This window comes from Gadus morhua, chromosome 15 (assembly GCF_902167405.1).
Source record: "Gadus morhua chromosome 15, gadMor3.0, whole genome shotgun sequence".
NCBI classification, from domain to species: Eukaryota; Metazoa; Chordata; class Actinopteri; order Gadiformes; family Gadidae; genus Gadus; species Gadus morhua.
The window spans coordinates 5,650,926-5,669,521 of NC_044062.1; the positions used below are offsets into that span (position 1 = coordinate 5,650,926).

The following is an 18,596-nucleotide window of genomic DNA, read 5'->3' on the forward strand; positions in this document are numbered from 1 at the left end:
CATGTAAACACAAACACACACACACGCAAACACACACACGCCTTTGTACACAGGCCTGCTCTGATGTGGTTGGGGAGGGGGGGCTGCACCGAACGACTTCATCCTTTGAATACAAGTTTACGAGGATGCCCACCCCCCTACACAAAAAACACACACACAAACACACACCTCTACCCCCCTTCCACGTGCACGGACTGGAGCCCCCGTCAGGCAGTCGGACGAACAGGGGGCCGGCAGTCGCTCTGAGAGGCTGAGAATGTCAACAGCCTCAATCCATCCCTCTCTCCCTCCGTCTGTCTCTCTCTCTCTCTCTCCGTCTGTCTCTCTCTTTCTCTCCGTCTGTCTCTCTCTCCGTCTGTCTCTCTTTCACTCCGTCCGTCTCTCTCTCTGTCTCTCTGTCTTTGTCTCTGTGGCCCTGGAGGGTGAGGGTGGAGGGGTGTGGGGGTTGAGAGAGGGAGACAACCAATCCCCTCCATACCCAAACATGACCTTAACCGGGACCGGGGAGTGGCCTCTCGTTAGGGCCTCTTGCTTGACTGGGGGCGTGGCCTCTCGTTAGGCCCTCTTGCTTGGAGGGGTCGTTGCCTCTCTGGAGGGCCTCTTTCTTGGAGGGGGCGTGGCCTCTTTCTTGATGGGGGGGCGTGGCCTCTCGTTAGGCCCTCTTGCTTGAAGGGGGGCGTGGCCTCTCGTTAAGGCCCCTTGCTTGGAGGGGCATAACGAGGGGCGTGGCCTCTCGTTAGGGCCTCTTGCTTGGAGGCGGGCGTGGCCTCTCGCTTGGAGGGGGCGTGGCCTCCAGTAAGGGCCGGCTGCCCTTAGGACCACCAGTACTACCGAAAAACAACATCACTGTGTGTTCTCTTACTCCAAAAAAATATTTTGGCACTTTTTATTTTGAAAGCCATAGTATATTTGTTATGAGAAAAAAAAAGTAATATAAATATATATATATATATAAAACTATATACAATCAATTCAATGAACAGAGGCTAGTTTTTTTTCCCTCAGTGGTGGGGGGAGGAGAGATCTTACATCGGTGTTGTCGTTGGGATTATCTTTAATAGTACACTGCCCACACAAACACACCACACACACAGGCACACGAAGGCACATACAGGCATGTTTGAGTTCCTTTGGATTGAGTTATATGTATTTTAGAGCTTAAGACCTTAAATAAATACAAATAAAGCATTTTTCCGTCGGATCCTAAAGTCCGATAGTGACTACACTTATTTCCCAGGACCTTGCCAGCTAAGCGCCGTCGAGCAGAACGGACAATCTGTCTCCGGACAGGGTGAGCAGTATGTCAACGTCCGTCGAAAAAAAGTGTGGTTGACTGATGCAAAATAGTTCGGCATGACATCTATGCCTTTTTATTTGGGACACTCAAACACTTATTTAAAACACTTAGTTAAAAGGAGCCTTAAAAAGGTCAAATTAAAGTGCAGGAAGAACAGCATCTCTGGTGCAAATACTCTCCCCAGAGATGCTTTCTCTTTCGGTTTACGCGTGAATCCGTTGACTAAAAGATACCAGTACGCCTCATCCGAAGGCCCTTACACGACGCCACCGTGTGTAAACTTTGCGTTACTTCGGCCGTGTTGTAACATCAGATTTCTCCGCCCCCCCCTCCCCCACTGTTGCTGTAATGCCCCCGATCTACCAGTGGTAAAGCGAGGTCGACTGCATGCTGTGGTATGCCCTCAGTAGAAACTTGTGAATGTGTAGGAGCATCGTTGAAATTTTGTACTTGATTGGATAGGTTTCTTTGCCACATCTAGCTCCCATTAACCCGCCCCCCCCTGTTAAGAGGTTATTTTCGCAGACAAAAGCCATATCTATGTTGTCCATCTTTTGGGTTGACATCAAGCGAAAAGCGTGTGTCGATTTCACCCCATTTTTGTTTCTTTTGTTTCTGGATAGGATCGCCCTTCTGACTCATCGCGGTCGTGTCTGAACGCCTCTCTAAGTCGATTTTTGTTTGACCACATGCTGAATCGATAAGGCTTTAGCTCGCCTGTATGGCCAGTGCAGCACAATGACCCGACAGCCCTGTGTGTGTGTGTGTTGGAAGCATGAGTCAAACACATGGTTTGCTTTCTGCGGCTCGTCTGGGGTGCAAACACTGATCTGAGAGCTGTTTATAAAGGGGTTGCTGTGTGGGTTGATTCAAGCGATTTTTGTTTAGTTTTTTTGCATGATTTTTTTTGCCCCAAACATCCGCAACTTATTCATGGGAATCAGTTGTCATTGATTAGCCATGCTACACAGTGGGGTCTGTGTGTGTGTGTGTGCGTGTGTGTGTGTGTGTGTGTGTGTGTGTGTGTGTGTGTGTGTGTGTGTGTGTGTGTGTGTGTGTGTTTGTGATCTCAAAGTGCACTGATGCCTTTTTTAAATTTTCTGATGGAATTGGATATTAACACGAAATGGGGCCAGTGGGAATATCATGATGAAAGTTAAGCTTTAATATATATTCAAAAGCAAAGTCAAGACCGGAGGAGAGGGCACCCAGTGTGTGTGTGTGTGTGTGTGTGTGTGGGGCCGGGGTGTGCATTATTGTGGTTCCACTGGTGTGCATGGATCATCAAAACATCGTCTTCTCATCCCGGCTCGACAACTCTTGTTCGCCCCCCCACCACCAACAACACCAACACCGCCACCTCATTACGATCCCATTGCTTTCACCTCCTGAGACATGGCTCCGGTTGCATGCACACACACACACACACACACGCATGCTGTTTCCAGGGGGATGTGATTGAACAGGAGTTTTGAAGTCTGTCCGGGGTCAAACCTCTCGCCGAATGGCTGTTTTTCTTTCTTTTAGACAAGACGTCTCGACATTGTCACCGTCCTTCCCCTTTGGGTTTCAACCCCCTCCTTGCTCCTTCTCACTCTTGGTTTTTACCTCTTATTGTTTTTTTTGTAAAACAAAATATATCAAGTATAGGGAACCTTATTATTCTCAAGCGGGTGTTGCATGAATGTATGTTTACATGGGAAAATATGTACAAATTAAAAAGCTGATTCATCCCAACAAAAAAAAAGAAGAAAAAGAAAAGTGCAGCGATAATTTAAAGAATGTGGTTTGTAGAGATAACCTAGCTGGGGAGAATCTGCGCCCTGCCAAAAATCGTACTTTCCTTGCGGCGAACTTGTTGCGACCCATCACCCTTCAATTACCTTTTGAACTTTTCTTTACCTTGTCCCTGTTGCCCCCATCAACCCCACCCTTCCCCCCCCCCCCCCCGCCCCCAGTTTTAAGACATGTAGCCTGGATCCACCGATATTCCCCTCATAGGCAACAAGAGAACCTCTGTTTTTGGTGCACCCCCAAATCTACACCCATCCGTGGATACAAGTCCAGAAGGGGATTTTAGCACAGTGAGATCTGTTCACATGTCGGGGTTCAACTCCTCTATCCTCCCACCCCCCCCCCCCCCCCCTCCACTGTTTCCACTCACCCCTCCTGCTCCTTTGGTTTACATTGACAGTCAAATCCCCCCCCCCCCCCTTTTTCTGATTTCAGAATTCTTTTATTTTTTTGGACGTGTGTTTGTTTTTCAGATATCTTCGTTTGTGTGCACTTACAATACGTTCAAATTGCCTAAAGAGTGAAGTCAAATATAGATTGAGAAAATCTCGTACTTCATTCTGACCTTTTTATTCTTTCCTTTTCCTTATGAGTTTTTGTTTTTTTCTCTCGACATCTGATGCTGTAATGTTGGCAAAAAAAAGAGAAAATGTAAAATTCATGTATCATTTATGAAATATGTATAAAAGAGATATGTAATTCAGTTATCAATAAAATCCTTATCCAGTTTTTGGAAATTGGGGGTCTGGCGTTGAGTATCTTTGTGTCGGTTGGAGACACGGCGGGAGATAAAGATGGTTCCAGCCAGGGCTGTCTCTTGCTCAAGGTCTTGACCAGCGCCTCCATTTTGTCCTTGACCCTCAGAGCTTCCTGAGTCTCAGGACATCCTATGGAGATAGGCCCACAGGACATGTTGTTTGTAAGCAACGTTTCCATCTTCTGTCACGATAGTTCTGGTAATTCATAATCACACACTAATTCTTAAAAAACAATCTTGAATATTTGTCATTTGATTGAAATAACTTGTATGGGTATACTGTATATACGTGTGTGTGTGTATGTACAGTATTTATGTGTGTATATATGTATTTATAATGTATATGTGTCTGTATATTATGTGTATACATTTTTAAGTCATATATATACACACTGCTAATGGATAAATGGAACAAAGCCTGAAATACCCACACACAGGTTTGTTTACATATTGATAAAAACTGTAGTTTCATAGCTTAAAAATGGTGCTGTTGGAACAAATTAAGTGAATTTGTAATAATGTATTCAGATGCTACCTAAATCAACAACTCAGGCTTCAACTAAGCATGGAATATCCCTTATTATACACTGTTGTAGATGAAGAGCAAAAGCCTAACAACAAATACCGATACGCCTACCGCAACCGCAACATCATTTTATATAATTCAATATCTGCAAGAGACCATTCAGTGACATGATGTTAAACGATGTTCAGACCCATTATTTCGGTCGTGTGTTCATCCATTTTAATGAGCAAAAAATGATGCAAAGAATATTTAAATGAATACAAGCGTCGCTAATCCGATTTGTTTTACCACTCTGAATCCCGCTCGACTGTATGCCTTACATAACCGAGAGTCCGTGTATTCCTCGAATGGTGTTTAAATGTAGTTCCTTGTTCTTTTGTTAATGAGAGCCGGGCTCTGAGGCGCGCCTGCGTTGTCCTCTCAACATAATGACGTGCTTTAGCGGCTCCCCCGGCTGCCTGTTTTAATGCCACGTCGTACTGTCCCGCTGTAATTGTGGACTCTGTATTGGGACAGCGGGGAGCAATCTGGGCACCTGAAATGGGGATTTCAAAGTAATAGTGTATAAAAAATAAATCCAACACTTTGAAATAATGGAACCGTAATATCCGTTGAGTGTTACAAAAAAAGGTAACCTAGAAGAATATAAAATACGGATTAAAATATTTAAAAAGATTATAATATTAAGGCCGGGTCCTGCTCATTGAGGAGGAGGATGAAGAGAACGATGATGTAATGGCGGTGTGATGGAGGGGTCAAAGGTCCCCCGTGTGTCCTCCAGATAGGCCATAAGGACCAGAGAGGCTGGGAGAACAATGAAGGATATGGAAGCCTCTTCCAGGATGGAGGACACTGTCACAGGGGCCAAGGTGAGCTGGACTGTAAATAACACACACACACACACACACACACACACACACACACACACACACACACACACACACACACACACACACACACACACACACACACACAAAGGGGCTCAGGCACATTCATGGAGATAAGGTGCCTATATTAAAGAGCCGGTTCCTCTCTGTAAATGGCACACATATGCAGAAGCTTGAGCGTGGATTAAACCCTCTACAGTAAGAGGACAATGATATCCTTTGTGGCCACCTTAATATTCCTGAACGCAGGACTCCCTGCAGTCACAGATAACGGTAAGTGCAACACCTCCCATTCGTACAAAACGATGATCTTATAGTCACACAATCCGAAAAAAAATAGTTCCCTCGTGGATGATTTGTAACTGCGTTATTGCATATTGCTGGACCGAACGGATTGAGGGATACTACAAGACTAGTGATGAAGTGGAACCACGGCTGGATCTATTTCATCGACAGGTCGTGTTGAATCTCATTCGTTCGTGGGAGACTTGCCTCTCCACCGGCCATCAGGTTCGCGGCTCTCTTAATGGGCGTTGGAAGTCACTCCTGGCTCTCGCAGGAAGATTTAGACCTTCAATTAACACCGAGTCGCCGGAGCCAGCGCTGTCCCCGTGCCCCGCGGTGCTTGTTGTAGCTGGAACTCACTCGGTCTCAGTGGAAGGTCTCTGAATAAACTGCCGTTTATACTAGCGTCAGCTCGCCCGGACGCCGATTGATCCACGGAAAGCAATCGGGGGGGGGGGGGGGGCGGGGGGGAGAGAAGGTAGAGGGAAGATAGATGGTGCTTTATCAGAGGCCGAGCCAGAGAGCAGGAAGTGGATGGGCTCTTAGAAAATAAATATGAGTATACTGAGGTTATTTCACTGCAATAAAATGTGTTCCCTGCTCTCAAAGCCTTTCAACTGAACTTGGGGGGGGGTCTTGGTTAATTAGTATGCTTTTGGTTTTGTTTGCATATTCTAATCAAGCATGATCGTGATAACCTATTATAACCCTGATCTCATTATAATCACAGTTATAATTGCAGGGATGAGGGTTGTAGTTCTAATTGGCAGGAATACCGATATACGCTGGGTGGTGTTAAATGAGACGTATTTGCATGTTCAGTGCATCTTCCAGGTTAACCCTGCAAACATTCCACCTTCCTTCAAAACTCTTTTAAGTAGTTCCCAAGATACTGCACAAAAGGCCGCTCAATATGTAAAAATAAGTCTGTGCCGTGTTTCTGACGACTCTGTCTTAGTTCAGGGGTCCTCCTCATCGGGTGCACTGCTGTAAGATGAAGGCCGTGGGTACATCTGCTCGTTATGTAACGCTATGCTCTCATGTGGGTGAAATCTGCGTACAGCTGTGAGGATTAGTCTCCCGTGGTTTCTAAGCCTCCTCCACCCACTCCCCTGAGAATCTCATGCCCTGTGATCAACACACACACCTTCCCTCCCCCTGCATTGTTTGTCAGGACTACACCGCCATCGCGGCTTGCCCTTTCCTACTCAAGGCGGCCTCTAAATTAGATTGTTCAGAGAGCCGTGGAACGGAGAGAGGAGAGCCTATTGATTGAGGTTTCGCTGCACTTTGGCACCTCGACTCCTTGTGTGTATGGTCCTGACTGCAACACCGGCTTTCGGTAACAGAAAAAGGGGTCTTGGAGCTTGTATAGATACAGACGGCTAACTCTTGCTGATGGCCTATTTCCCCCCCGGTCGAGTGAAATTGGCTCCGTGTTGACAATCCATTGAGACATTAAAGAGGGCAACAGTGTGACACCATGAGGCGTGCAAGGCGTTTTAGGTGTAACTCTAAACACCCATTGATTCTGTACCTAAATATCTTCAAATAAGGACTTCAATAGCAGCACTGCAGACCTCTCTAACCAATGTTCCCCTTGTCCAAGCCCTTTCTATCCAACAACAAACAGGGCCACTCTTTCACTCTTTCACACAAAGCGTGATCCCAGTCGGAGTGAGGTCCTAATCTCAAACCTCTCTGTCCTCATGCTCCTCCCGGGGGGCCAGTCCTGGACCCGTGCTCGGCCTACACCAGCCTGAACGAGCCCTGGCGCAACACGGACCACCACATCAACCAGTCGGCCGGCGTTCCCCTCTGTGACGGCCACATGTCCGGAGAGTGGTACCGCTTCACGGGCATGGCCGGAGACGCCATGCCAACCTTCTGCATCGCCGAGAATCACTGCGGCACTCACGCTCCCATCTGGCTCAATGGCAACCACCCAGAACCAGAACAGGGCATCGTCTCTCTGCCGGTCTGTGCCAGCTACAACGACAACTGCTGCCAGTGGAACACCAGCGTGGATGTGAAGGCCTGCACTGGGGGGTACTACGTCTACCGCCTGCCCAAACCGCCCGTGTGCTTCCACGTCTACTGCGGCCGTACGTGGTCGCCTCGCACCTGGAAAAAGTGCCGCCAATGTTCACTTTTTTGTTGCACCTTTTTTGAGTGTCTTTACATAATTACGGTGGTGGAAATATTTGGCTCCCCGTGGGTTTTACATTTACATTTTGCATTTAGGTCGTTTAGTGGACGTTGTTATCCAAAGCGAATTAGAATAAGTACATTTGTCATAAGAAAAAATATATCGCTGTTGGTACAGTCAGGTTGTTCTTACAACCTAGTACAAAGCACTCACAATCGCTAGGTTAACCCATTCCACGTACACAACAAAGCTAGCTAGGATAAGGTGCTACATACCGAATCACTATAACTAAATACGACATACAGTTATACAATTTAAGTTTTGTGTCTGTTCCCTTGTACAGATTTCTATGACATCTGCGACGAGGTGGAGTGCAAAGGCCCCCATTGTCCGGAGTCCGGTTGTCAGTGTGCGCCTGGGACGACCCTGGGGCCCGACCGTCAGACATGCCTGGGTGAGTCGGGAGGGAGGGAGGGAGGGAGGTTGGGAGGGAGGGAGGGAGGAGAGAGGGGAGGAAGGGAGGAAGGGAGGTCACTGATAAAACGGCAGCACAACACAGGGAAATATGTCCCAAAATGGAGGCAAAGGAAGAGGCAGACACAAGGGATGTTTTTCAGGAAGCCTAATGTCCGCCAGTTTTCTATTTCAAATCCCCCTGTACACAGTTCATCATTAATAACCGAGAGCATCAATCCAGCTTTTCCCCTTTTGGAACCTTTTTTTTTTTTACTCTAACACTAATAGCTTTTCATTAAGTAGTGTAATGGGATATGAATTTTACACCAGACCTATTTCTCACACTTAACTGCCAAATGATATCAAATGTGCCTCAACACAACCAATAATGAGGGTGTTTAATCCAGTACAATCAATAACAAGTCAGTCAAGGGTGGACGGCAGATGTCAGAGACATGAGTGGAATGGAAATGTTTGTAGCAAGTGCACCTAGCTCAATGTGCTACGGCTGTAGGGGGGTAGAATTAGCATGCTAGGTGGAGAGCACTGTTGAAGGCACTTCATAGACACACCTGACCGCATATCTGATGCATTGATTGATGAATATGTAATCAGAACCGGCCAAGCTCAAACAACTGTCATTAACGTATTAGTCAGCAATCAAGTAAGTGTGTGCCTTTTAACTTGTTTTCAGTCAGAGTAATGTAGTGTGGCTGCTTTGCATAATAAGATGCGTGTGTTAAGGGCTAGGAGGAAAACCTGTTGAAAAACCTACCGTACTGATGGAATATGAAAGCTCAAAAACAAGTATCACAAGTGTTCTCAATTTTCACTTTCTCATTCTCCATGTTTTACTTTTTTTCCTGGATTTTCCATTTATGTCCATATTTCATTTTAGAGAAAAATAAAAAATCAAGAAAGAAGATGGAGATCGTGCAAAGAAAAAAGTCTATAATTTTCTTGAAATCGTTGTTCGTACTGTTCTTTTTTTTTTTTTTTCTTGTTCTCTAAAACTCGTTTCTTGATTATTTAAGTCACCATACCTTTCCTCCATCTATTTTCGTTATGGTATGAAGCGTTTATCTTTATATACAATGAAAAACGATGACGGCAAAGTTTGCAAGTGTCCGATCCGGCTTTCCTCAGAAAACACTTTAATAGTTTGACAAAAAATTATTTTTTTGCTCTACCCCAAGATGTGAACGAGTGTGACAAAGGGAACGGTGGCTGCGCGGAGCTGTGTGTGAACACCAAGGGCTCCTGGCGTTGTCAATGCGGACCAGGGCGTGTCCTAGAGGCAGATGGACACAAGTGCAGAGGTAGCGTTCAAGTGACCAAATCCACATTCACACACAAGATGCGAAACCCCCACCCGGTACCTGACAACCTTCCATCTCCCGCCTCGCTCCAAGCAGAGTTGGCCGGATGTCCGGCCAGCAATGGAGGCTGCAGCCACGGCTGTGTCACCCTGTTGGACTCCCATGAATGCCGCTGTCCGCGTGGGCTCGAACTGGGAGAGGACAACCGAACCTGCCAGGGTAAAGTGCGACGGTGTGCACCTGTGCATGTGCATTCGACGGCGTGCGTGTGTGTGTGTGTGTATGTTTGCATCACATAGATCATATCAGAAACCGATGATCTTGTTTATAGAGACAACACCTGAAAGATATGATGAATCTGTGTGTACGTCTGTGCGTATGAAAACAGATGTGAGAGGTTAGTACACCACAAGTGTTAATACTTCCTTTGTGCTGGACTCTGCAGTTCCTGTACAGTGCGATCCCAGCTGCATCAAGGTGTCAGTCCCTAAGGATCTGGTGGAAGGTCTGGACCTCTTCCTGACCAACTCTTCCTGCCGCGGGATCTCCAACGGCACACACATCAACCTGAGCTTCAGCCTCAAGACCTGTGGGACGGTGGTGGAGGTAACACCGAATCTGCGTCGTTGTTATTCATTGTGGAAGATATTCCAGGTCCGCTAAGAAAGCAATGCTTTGGGGCGCCGCGGTGATTCACCGGGTAGAGCGTGTACCATTTAGGCCCAGTCCTTATCACGTCGACCGGGGTTTGATTCCTGCCCGTGGCTCTTCACTGCCTGTCTTCCCCTCTCTCTCCCATACCTTCCTGTCTTAAAATAAATAAACAATGCTTTGCATTGGAGTTCACCAAAAATGATTGTCAGTTCTTGACACCCAGTTTAACTTACAAATAGGTGACCTGATATGGAGATTTTTTTGTTTGACTGTAGACTCGTTATTTGGGGTTTTTCTTCGCCTATGGTTATGACTACAAATGACCAGGCTCGACCTTGCTATGCAACTCTCCCTGCATTTTTTCCCTTCTAAAATCTTGCCTGTTGTACTTATCTTGTTAGTCTTCCCATGGCTTTGCTCAAATCTACTCAGCGGTTGAATCGAGAGCAGAGGTGCTCGACCTCTTCAAGCCGCCACTTAAAGGCAGCTTAGAGCCTCCGAGCCCCAGGGTTGACAAACCAAGGTTCCAGAGTGCCAGACCTTTTTCCCAACATGAATCAGCCAGGTGTCGGCAGTCATTAACCCGACGGCTGGCCCCCCACCCAGGTCACCGATGACAAGATCGTGGGGACCAACCTGGTGACGGGGCTCCCGAGGACGGGGGCCGGCGCCGGCAGAGACATGATCGTCCGCACCAGCAAGCTCCTGTTGCCCGTCACCTGCGAGTTCCCCCGGGAGTACCAGGTGTCGGTGGACGGCTACCAGGCCAGCCTGCGCAGCGCGGCCCTGGAGCTGGCCGGGCACAGCGAGGGCGTGTTCCCCTTCACCCTGGAGCTCTTCAAGAGCGAGGCCTTTGCCGAGCCCTACCGCGCGCCGCCGCAGCTGCGGCTCCACGACGCCCTCTACTTCGGCGTGGAGCCGCGGGAGAAGCTGGACGGGCTGGCTGCGCTGGTGGAGAGCTGCTTCGCCACGCCCAGCCCCAAGGCGGAGCAGGCCCTCAAGTATTACCTCATCAAAGACGGGTGATTACAGAGGGTTTCAGGGGAGTGTACACGCTCTGGGTCTGAATGAGGGGGGGGGGGGGGGCACCGGTAGAGGCGTCTGGAGGTAGTGAGAGATGTGTGTGTGTGTGTGTGTGTGTGTGTGTGTGTGTGTGTGTGTGTGTGTGTGTGTGTGTGTGTGTGCGTGTGTGTGTGTGCGTGTGCGTGTGCGTGTGCGTGTGTGTGGGGGGTAATGCCTGTGTTGGCTTAGTGGTCTACGAAATGTCACGTCCCTTGACTCAGTGAAAAAAACGAAAAATGACAATACAATATAAGAAATATATGCAATAGTAAACAATAATTAATGAATAATCAGACTTATTTATCCTCTCAAATTATATTTCATATTTGTAGTTATTTTTTTCACGTTAGCACAGCTCTATTTTAGGTTGTACATGCGAGTTAACGTATCATAAAGCCCTGAATGGACTACCTGTTCCCAAAGCTCATGGTGATGTCATGGGGTGCTAATATAGGGGCCTGTCAAGTGACACAGTGAACTGTCTAGTTAGGCCTTATCATTTAAATCGGTGTAGTCAGGAAAAACGGGAGAACGTCTTTTTTAATCACGGTCCAAACCACTTCAAAGGGTCCCCGGAGGGGTTCTGATGCAGCCGCTCGCTGTTAGGATTTGGAAGTGAAGGTTTTCCTTCAGATAATTAAAGGTGGGGGACAGCCGAGGGCTTTCGGTTTTGATGAATGGGAGTAGAAATCACAAACGTCGCTCAGGTGCAGAATTCATACCTCAGAGGCGCTTGTTTTCGGGTTGCGAAAATAGACGAATTAAATCTCCCATTCCCATTAGCAAAGCCTATTTTAGCCATCATGCAAATGAAATATAAGCATAATATCGTTCTCCATATATTAAGATGAAAGCACTTCGATGTGTAACGGCTGTAGGTGATCCGTGGTGCGGGCGGAGACGCTGTTTGATTAAAGACCACGGTGCATTAGCACGTGCATCCATGCTGACCACTGATTTGCCTTTCAGGTGTATATCAGACGATACGGTGAAGCAGTTCACAGCCAAGGACACACTCTCCAAACACTACCGAGTCCCCGTCTTCAAGTTCATCGGCAAGGACAACCGGGTGAGAAGCCCACGCTGAGAGCCAGCTGGCTAATGTGTGTGTCGTGTGTATATGAAGGCTCCAGCTATATGCCCGAGTGAGCCTTCCAGATCAATATCACTTTAATAATAGTATTTACGGAATTTTTTCTCTGAATACAAGAACTGGCCATTGATGAAACTGTGTGTGTGTGTGTGTGTGTGTGTGTGTGTGTGTGTGTGTGTGTGTGTGTGTGTGTGTGTGTGTGTGTGTGTGTGTGTGTTTTGTATGTGTGTGCGCGGCATGTGTGTGGGTGTATGTGCACACGTGTGTGTGTGTGTGTGTGTGTGTGTGTTTGTGTGTGTGTGTGTGTGCATGTGTGTCTGCGCATGCGTCTCTGTGTGCACACGTGTGCCTGTGTCTGTGTGGATGTGCACGTTTGTGTGCGTGTGTGTCTGCGCGTGTGTGTATGTGCACGTATGTGTGTGTGTGTGTGTGTGTGTATGTGTGTGTGTGTGTGTGTGTGTGTGTGTGTGTGTGTGTGTGTGTGTGTGTGCGCGCGCGCACACCCCAGGAGGTCTTCCTCCACTGCCACGTGCTGGTGTGCGGGGCCGGAGACTCGCGCTGCGTCCAGCGGTGCCGCGGGGGGGGCCGCCTGCGCCGGGAGCTCTGGAGCACGGACCCCCAGGAACCCCGGGAACCCCGGGACCGGCGTGTGCTCAGCGGAGGGCCCATCATCATCCTGCCGGACCCCTGAACACCCACGCCCCCCCGCCGCAACACCAAAAGTCCCCCGAAGGGCCCCGCTGATGAGCCATCCCATAATGAGGCTAACAACCCAAAACACGCCGGCGGACCCTGAGTGTATTTCTGGTTCAGTGTTATCGTGCAAAGACGGCGACCGACATAATTATTCAGCTACGCATCGGGTATCAGGTCACAGACCACACGACACAGCCACCCAACAACACAGAAGCCTATTTGAGTCCTAGGAAAGCGCTGTATACGTCTCATTTATTGTTGTTATTATTGTTATGTCGCTTGGTGACGTGGTTCCCAACACAACAGTTTTGCTGTGAATAATGCGACGCTTGTACTAGATAATCATTGTTAGCGGCCGGGGAAGTCTCCTCGGCACGATTGTAACCGCTGGGGCGTGAGAAAGGCTTTTCTAGGTCAGCCATGCACGCCGTCCTCCGGTCTGATTACAGTTTGCCCGCCTCAGCCTATATTTACAAGCACGGCTAATATTACAAAAATGGAACTAGCAGCTTATAGACGCGCACGTGTGTGTGTGTGTGTGTGTGTGTGTGTGTGTGTGTGTGTGTGTGTGTGTGTGTGTGTGTGTGTGTGTGTGTGTGTGTGTGTGTGTGTGTGTGTGTGTGTGTGTGTGTGTGTGTGTGTGTGTGTTTATCACTGACTGATACTTATGGATTATTTTTTTTAGCACTGCTTCTCCCAGTGGTCTAAATTCGGGACCACAGGCTAAACCAATAGTCTTTTGTCTCAGTGTTTGGTCTCCTTTGGGGAATTATGCAAAGCACCGACTTGCCTGAAGTAGTAATGTGCCCTTAATTATGCAAAACAAATGACAATCATGTATGCATTTATTCATAGAAAACCAACAACGAGGGAAATAATAAGTTACATTGGACACATTGCTGAGTAGCAGTAATGGACGCAGCGCTAACACGTCCCGCTCTAAGAGGGTGAGTGTAGCGAGGCGGTCTGATGATCGTGAACACGCGGACAAGACAGAGTCTTTCCCTAGTCATTAACTCCAGTTCATCCTCGCGCAACAGGAAGTGAATCAGACCGAAATTTGCTCTCTCTATCAGACACATCTTCTGAGTCATCAAAGTCATTTATGCTAATGGAGTCATAATCCTGCCCTAAAATAATAAAACAAATAGAAAATGATTTGTCCAATTAACCAAAACTGTTGAGAAAAAACAACAACCTAAACCAAGTCCTGTCCAGATACTGAAAACACAATATTGGCTCATAATCCCTATTCAATACCATTTTCCTCTATGTAAATACTCTCAGCCTTTTCCCATGAGCCCTGTCGTCAATGCTGTCCCCTTCCGTAAACAACAATAAATATCCATAAATATAAAGTGTGTAGACGCGCAGACATGTGTGCCTCGGTTGTGTCCTCGGCAGAGCCTCCCACCTCCCCATCACAGCTCCTCTCGCTCCTCCTCCGTGCAGACGCACGCCGCCCTCTGGCTGTTCATGTAGGGCCTGCAGCCCAGGGTCGACACCGTGTTGTACAGGGCGTCTGCCCCCGACTCACAGGCTGAGTCCGGGGTCAAGGGGAGAGGCAGGGGGGAGGGAGGGACGGGGGTGAGGGGGGAGGGGAGAGCGAGGCAGGGGAGAGAGGGAGGGGAGGGAGAGGCAGGGGAGGGAGAGGCAGGGGAGAGAGGGAGAGAAGGGAGAGAGAGTGAGGGAAGGGAGAGAAGGGAGGGAGGTGAGAGGGAGGGAGGGAGGGAGGGTGGGAGGGAGGGAGGGGGGGGAGAGAAGGAGGGGAGAGAAGGGAGAGAGAGTGAGGGAAGAGAGGTAGTGAGGGAGGTGAGAGGGAGGGAGGGGAAAGAGGGAGTCAGAGAGGTGAGAGAGGGAGGGATGGGAGAAAGAGAGTGAGGGAAGAGGTAGTGAGGGAGGTGGGAGAGGGAGGGAAGTGTAGAAAGAGAGAGTTAGGATTAGGGAGATAAGACATTATTTTGTAATTGAGTGACATAGTGCTGGGGCCAACAACCTCTAATTGCTCCTCGATGACATGCATCTGCACCCACTTTGAGTCTATTTGGCTAAAAGCCTCCGAGTAGTTTAACGACTACTATTATAGTACTCAAAATGTGGAATTACATGACAATCCTCATCTCTGGGACGAAGTATATAGAGTGCAATTTGTGAAGAAAGAAAACTTAATATCATCAGTCGATTTATAAACAAAAGAAGAACAACACCAGAGTCCGACCACACCGAGCGGGGAAGGCTGACCTTTGACCTTGGAGACGAAGCCAAGGCTCGTCTTGAGGTCGGTGCAGAGGCTGTGGAGGCACCAGCGGAACTTGGAGTCGCAGCGGGACTTGCTGGAGCCGCACGTGTCGTAGCACTGGTCCAGCTTGTCGCAGCACTGCGTCATGGCGGGGATGCCCAGGTCAAACTGGAGACACGGACGCACGCAGGAAACACGTCTGAACAGGGCGGGTTTACAGCAGGACGTACAGCAGGCAGGCAGTGGCGTTACTCTAACATTTACACATAGTAAATTGACAAAGTGTTTATTTTGAAAAGAGACCCTTAATTAAATTAGCTAATTATAACTACAAATATGTATATATAATTGTATGATACGTCAGGTCAGCATTAAGCAGAGGCTAAATCTCTTCTCTGTCTCTCCTAAGTTTATTATCTATGATAACATCTATCTAACTTTCTATCTATCCTGTCTGTTTGTCTGCCTATCTATCCGTTGTTTGTCTATCTATCTGTGTGTTTTTGCCGGCACAACCCATTCCCACAAGGGGGGGGGTTGCTGAAACACCAATCTTAGTTTGTACAGGCTTAGAGGTGTACTGCCTTGTGAACCAGCGGTCTACGGAGCATCAGTCCTAAGGTGTGCCTGATGATGGGGAGGTGTGGTGTGGTGAGGGGTGGACATACAGGTCCTTCTACCTGCATTCCAATCAGAGACGAGGTGCAGCCATCTGGCTCTGGGATCTGGTAGTCGGGCCGGGGCTGAGGGATCGAGCCTGGCAATGAGAGAGAGACAGAGGGAGTCAGTGTGGGAGGGAGGACGAGAGAGGGGCCCGAGAGAGAGAGAGAGAGAGGGAGTGTGGGAGGGAGGACGAGAGAGGGGCCAAAGAAAGAGAAAGAGCGAAACAGAGAGAGAGGGAGTGAGGGAGGGAGGACGAGAAAGGGGCCAAAGAAAGAGAAAGAGCAAAACAGAGTGAGATAGAGAGAGCGTCGAAAGAAAGAGAGAGCGAAAGAGAGAGAGAGAGACACACAAACACACACACAAACACACACACACACACAGACAGAAACAAGTAGAGAGAGAGAGGGAGCGAGCGAGAGAGGGACAGTGTGCGTGAGTGAGTGAGAGGGAGAGCAAAAGAGAGTGAGTGAGAGAGCGAGACAGAGACAGATAGGCACCGATTCTAATCCATAGGTCCTCATGTGAAATCTCTGGCCTCCTTGAGATTGGATCTATAGGTTATGCAACGGATGGTCCCTCTCTGCCCTAACAGCCTCTGGCCTGATAACCACTGAAGGGGCTGGCTCTATCGGTGCGGTCAATGGACCGTATCATCTGCTACCCGCACAATTACAATCCAATGTAATCACTTCCTGACAGCAATAGTTGAAAATATATATATATATTCTCTCTCTCCTTAATTACAGTGAGTTTAGCTGGAGAATCTATCTTGATTGAACAGGCACAAAGGGGCAATGACTATGAGACCATTCGCGTGTACTTCAACATCGAAGAGCATGTGAGGAACAGCGTGCATTAGAGTACTCACCGTGTCGGCAGCGGTACTGACACACTCCGTTGCGTCCTCCCACCAGCTCCACCATGGAGTCAAAGTATCCGTTGATGGTCTGGAAGCTGCCCCTCAGCCCACTCAGGCCCCAGCCGCCAGAGTCCTCCGCTTCCTTCCCTGTCTGGAGCTCCGTGTTCCCCGGAACCCCCGCCCTCTCCTCCTCCGGGAGGGTCTCCTGCGCGGACAGATCGGGGGCGTCCGAGTCGTCGGAGAGGTCTGCGGCCACCGGGCTCAGCTCCGTGGGATCCTGGGTCGCTTCGGTCTCGACGTCACCGTCAGCGACTAGAGTGTCTGGCGTGGGGTCCTGGGAGACTCCGGTCTCAGGGAGAGGGTCCTGGGCTTCTGTCGAGTCGGTCAGAGAATCCTGGGGTCCTACACTCTCAGGGAGAGGTTCCTGGGGACCTCCAGACTCAGGGAGAGGTTCCTGGGGACCTCCAGACTCAGGGAGAGGTTCCTTGGCTCCTCCAGTCTCAGGAACAGGTTCCTGGGCTTCTGTGGAGTCAGGCTGAGGTTCCTGGGCTTCTGTGGAGTCAGGCTGAGGTTCCGGGGCTTCTGTGGAGTCAGGCTGAGGTTCCTTGGCATCTATCGAGTTAGACACAGGATCCTTGGCATCCCCAGAGTCGGTCTGAGGTTCCTCGGCCTCTATTGAGTTAGACAGAGGTTCCCGGGCCACTGCGGCCTCAGGCTGAGGTTCCGTGGCTTCTGTGGACTCAGTCAGAGCTTCCTGGGCCTCCGGTCCAGCGTCCGGCCGGCCGGCGAGAGCGTCGGGCGCCGGGTCGTTCAGGGCAGCGTCCGCCGCCGGGGCCTCGGCGGCGGGGAGTCCGGCCAGGTCGGCGGGCTCCGCGCTGGGGTTGGCTTCCTCCTGGGCCTGGTAGAGGGTTGCCAGGGTGGCGCCCTGAGCCGTGGCCAGCCAGAGGAGCAGGAGGAGGGGAAGGGATCCGTGGCGTAGCAGCATGGTGGCGGAAGGTTTCAGGGAGAGACAGAAGGGAAGCCTCCTCACTACTGTTTACAATGTGGAGAGTGGCGCAGGCAGAGCGCAACGAAAACACTAGTGGCTGGCGGGCTGGGAGGGGGGACTTTGACCGAAGATTAGAAGGGCCAAACAACGGGACAATTTGTGATGTTGGGAGGGCAGGAGGGGGGGGGGGGGGGCAAAGGTCCCTCTATATCTTTGTAAAGAACGAATGACGTTGCACCTTGATTTGTTTATCACGCCTCAACGTGTACAGTGCTTCGTTAATCATCCTCTGTGATTATGACATAATCAATTGGGTAATTGTGTGGGTAATTTCATTATCAGTCAGGATCCACGGTTGAAGTTTCATAGTATTTGATATTTCTAAATGGTAATCTTTGTATAAAGATATCTATTGATATAGAAAACCTATGGAGCAAGACCAAATGTATGTATATATATGAATAAATGTGGCTTATATTATAACCCTTTTCTATGAAGCTAATTAATGCTCACATTTCACCATGTAACCTTCAACAATAAGCTATGCTTTCCAATGTTTTGCTAAAGGTCATAGCCTCTTACTATTTTATCATTGAATAAGAGTTTCATTATATTAACAAATTATTTTTATAATGCGCGAGAGCGTGTAGGTCCCTGACAGCTCCCCTTAAAACTGTAAATACTAGAAAGTCCAACATCTTGATCTTGATTCTTGATCATATTATTTCCTGAAGCCTCTTTGTGATACGGTGGAAAGCTTTTCATCTGGTTGTTTAGCTTTGATTCAGTTCTGCTGCCCTCTAGTGGTAGAAGACTCCAACAACAGACATCTCCCACTGTTATGCTCCAAACACAAATACAGCGAGCTATTT

At 48.7% G+C, this 18,596-nt stretch overlaps 3 protein-coding genes across 4 annotated transcripts in view; 2 read left to right on the top strand and 1 right to left on the bottom strand.

The window, feature by feature from the left end:
• mcu (mitochondrial calcium uniporter) overlaps positions 1-3,833 on the top strand; it is a 52,753-nt gene extending 48,920 nt beyond the window's left edge. Inside the window, exon 9 of the mRNA XM_030379944.1 lies at positions 1-3,833. This exon is cut by the window's left edge and continues 807 nt beyond it. The gene's annotated coding sequence lies outside the window, so the exon portion shown is untranslated.
• A 1,543-nt stretch (positions 3,834-5,376) lies between these two features.
• oit3 (oncoprotein induced transcript 3) lies at positions 5,377-14,338 on the top strand. Its single transcript, XM_030379941.1, has 9 exons — positions 5,377-5,534; positions 7,277-7,651; positions 8,039-8,149; positions 9,348-9,470; positions 9,567-9,689; positions 9,916-10,076; positions 10,731-11,146; positions 12,156-12,255; positions 12,788-14,338. The coding sequence occupies exons 1-9, from the start codon at positions 5,471-5,473 to the stop codon at positions 12,968-12,970; spliced, it is 1,656 nt and encodes a 551-aa protein (XP_030235801.1). The 5' UTR covers positions 5,377-5,470; the 3' UTR covers positions 12,971-14,338.
• On the bottom strand, positions 13,803-17,864 carry pla2g12b (phospholipase A2, group XIIB). Of its 2 annotated transcripts, none has more exons than XM_030379942.1 (4): positions 16,746-17,864; positions 15,883-15,971; positions 15,217-15,382; positions 13,803-14,515 (listed from the first exon to the last, which is right to left on the bottom strand). In XM_030379942.1, exons 1-4 carry the CDS (start codon positions 17,719-17,721, stop codon positions 14,397-14,399), a joined length of 1,350 nt encoding a protein of 449 aa, XP_030235802.1. In that variant the 5' UTR covers positions 17,722-17,864; the 3' UTR covers positions 13,803-14,396. The 2 variants fall into 2 exon arrangements, with proteins under 2 accessions (XP_030235802.1, XP_030235803.1); XM_030379943.1 differs by having other exon boundaries at positions 15,895-15,971; positions 16,746-17,861.
• Positions 17,865-18,596: the final 732 nt, after the last annotated feature.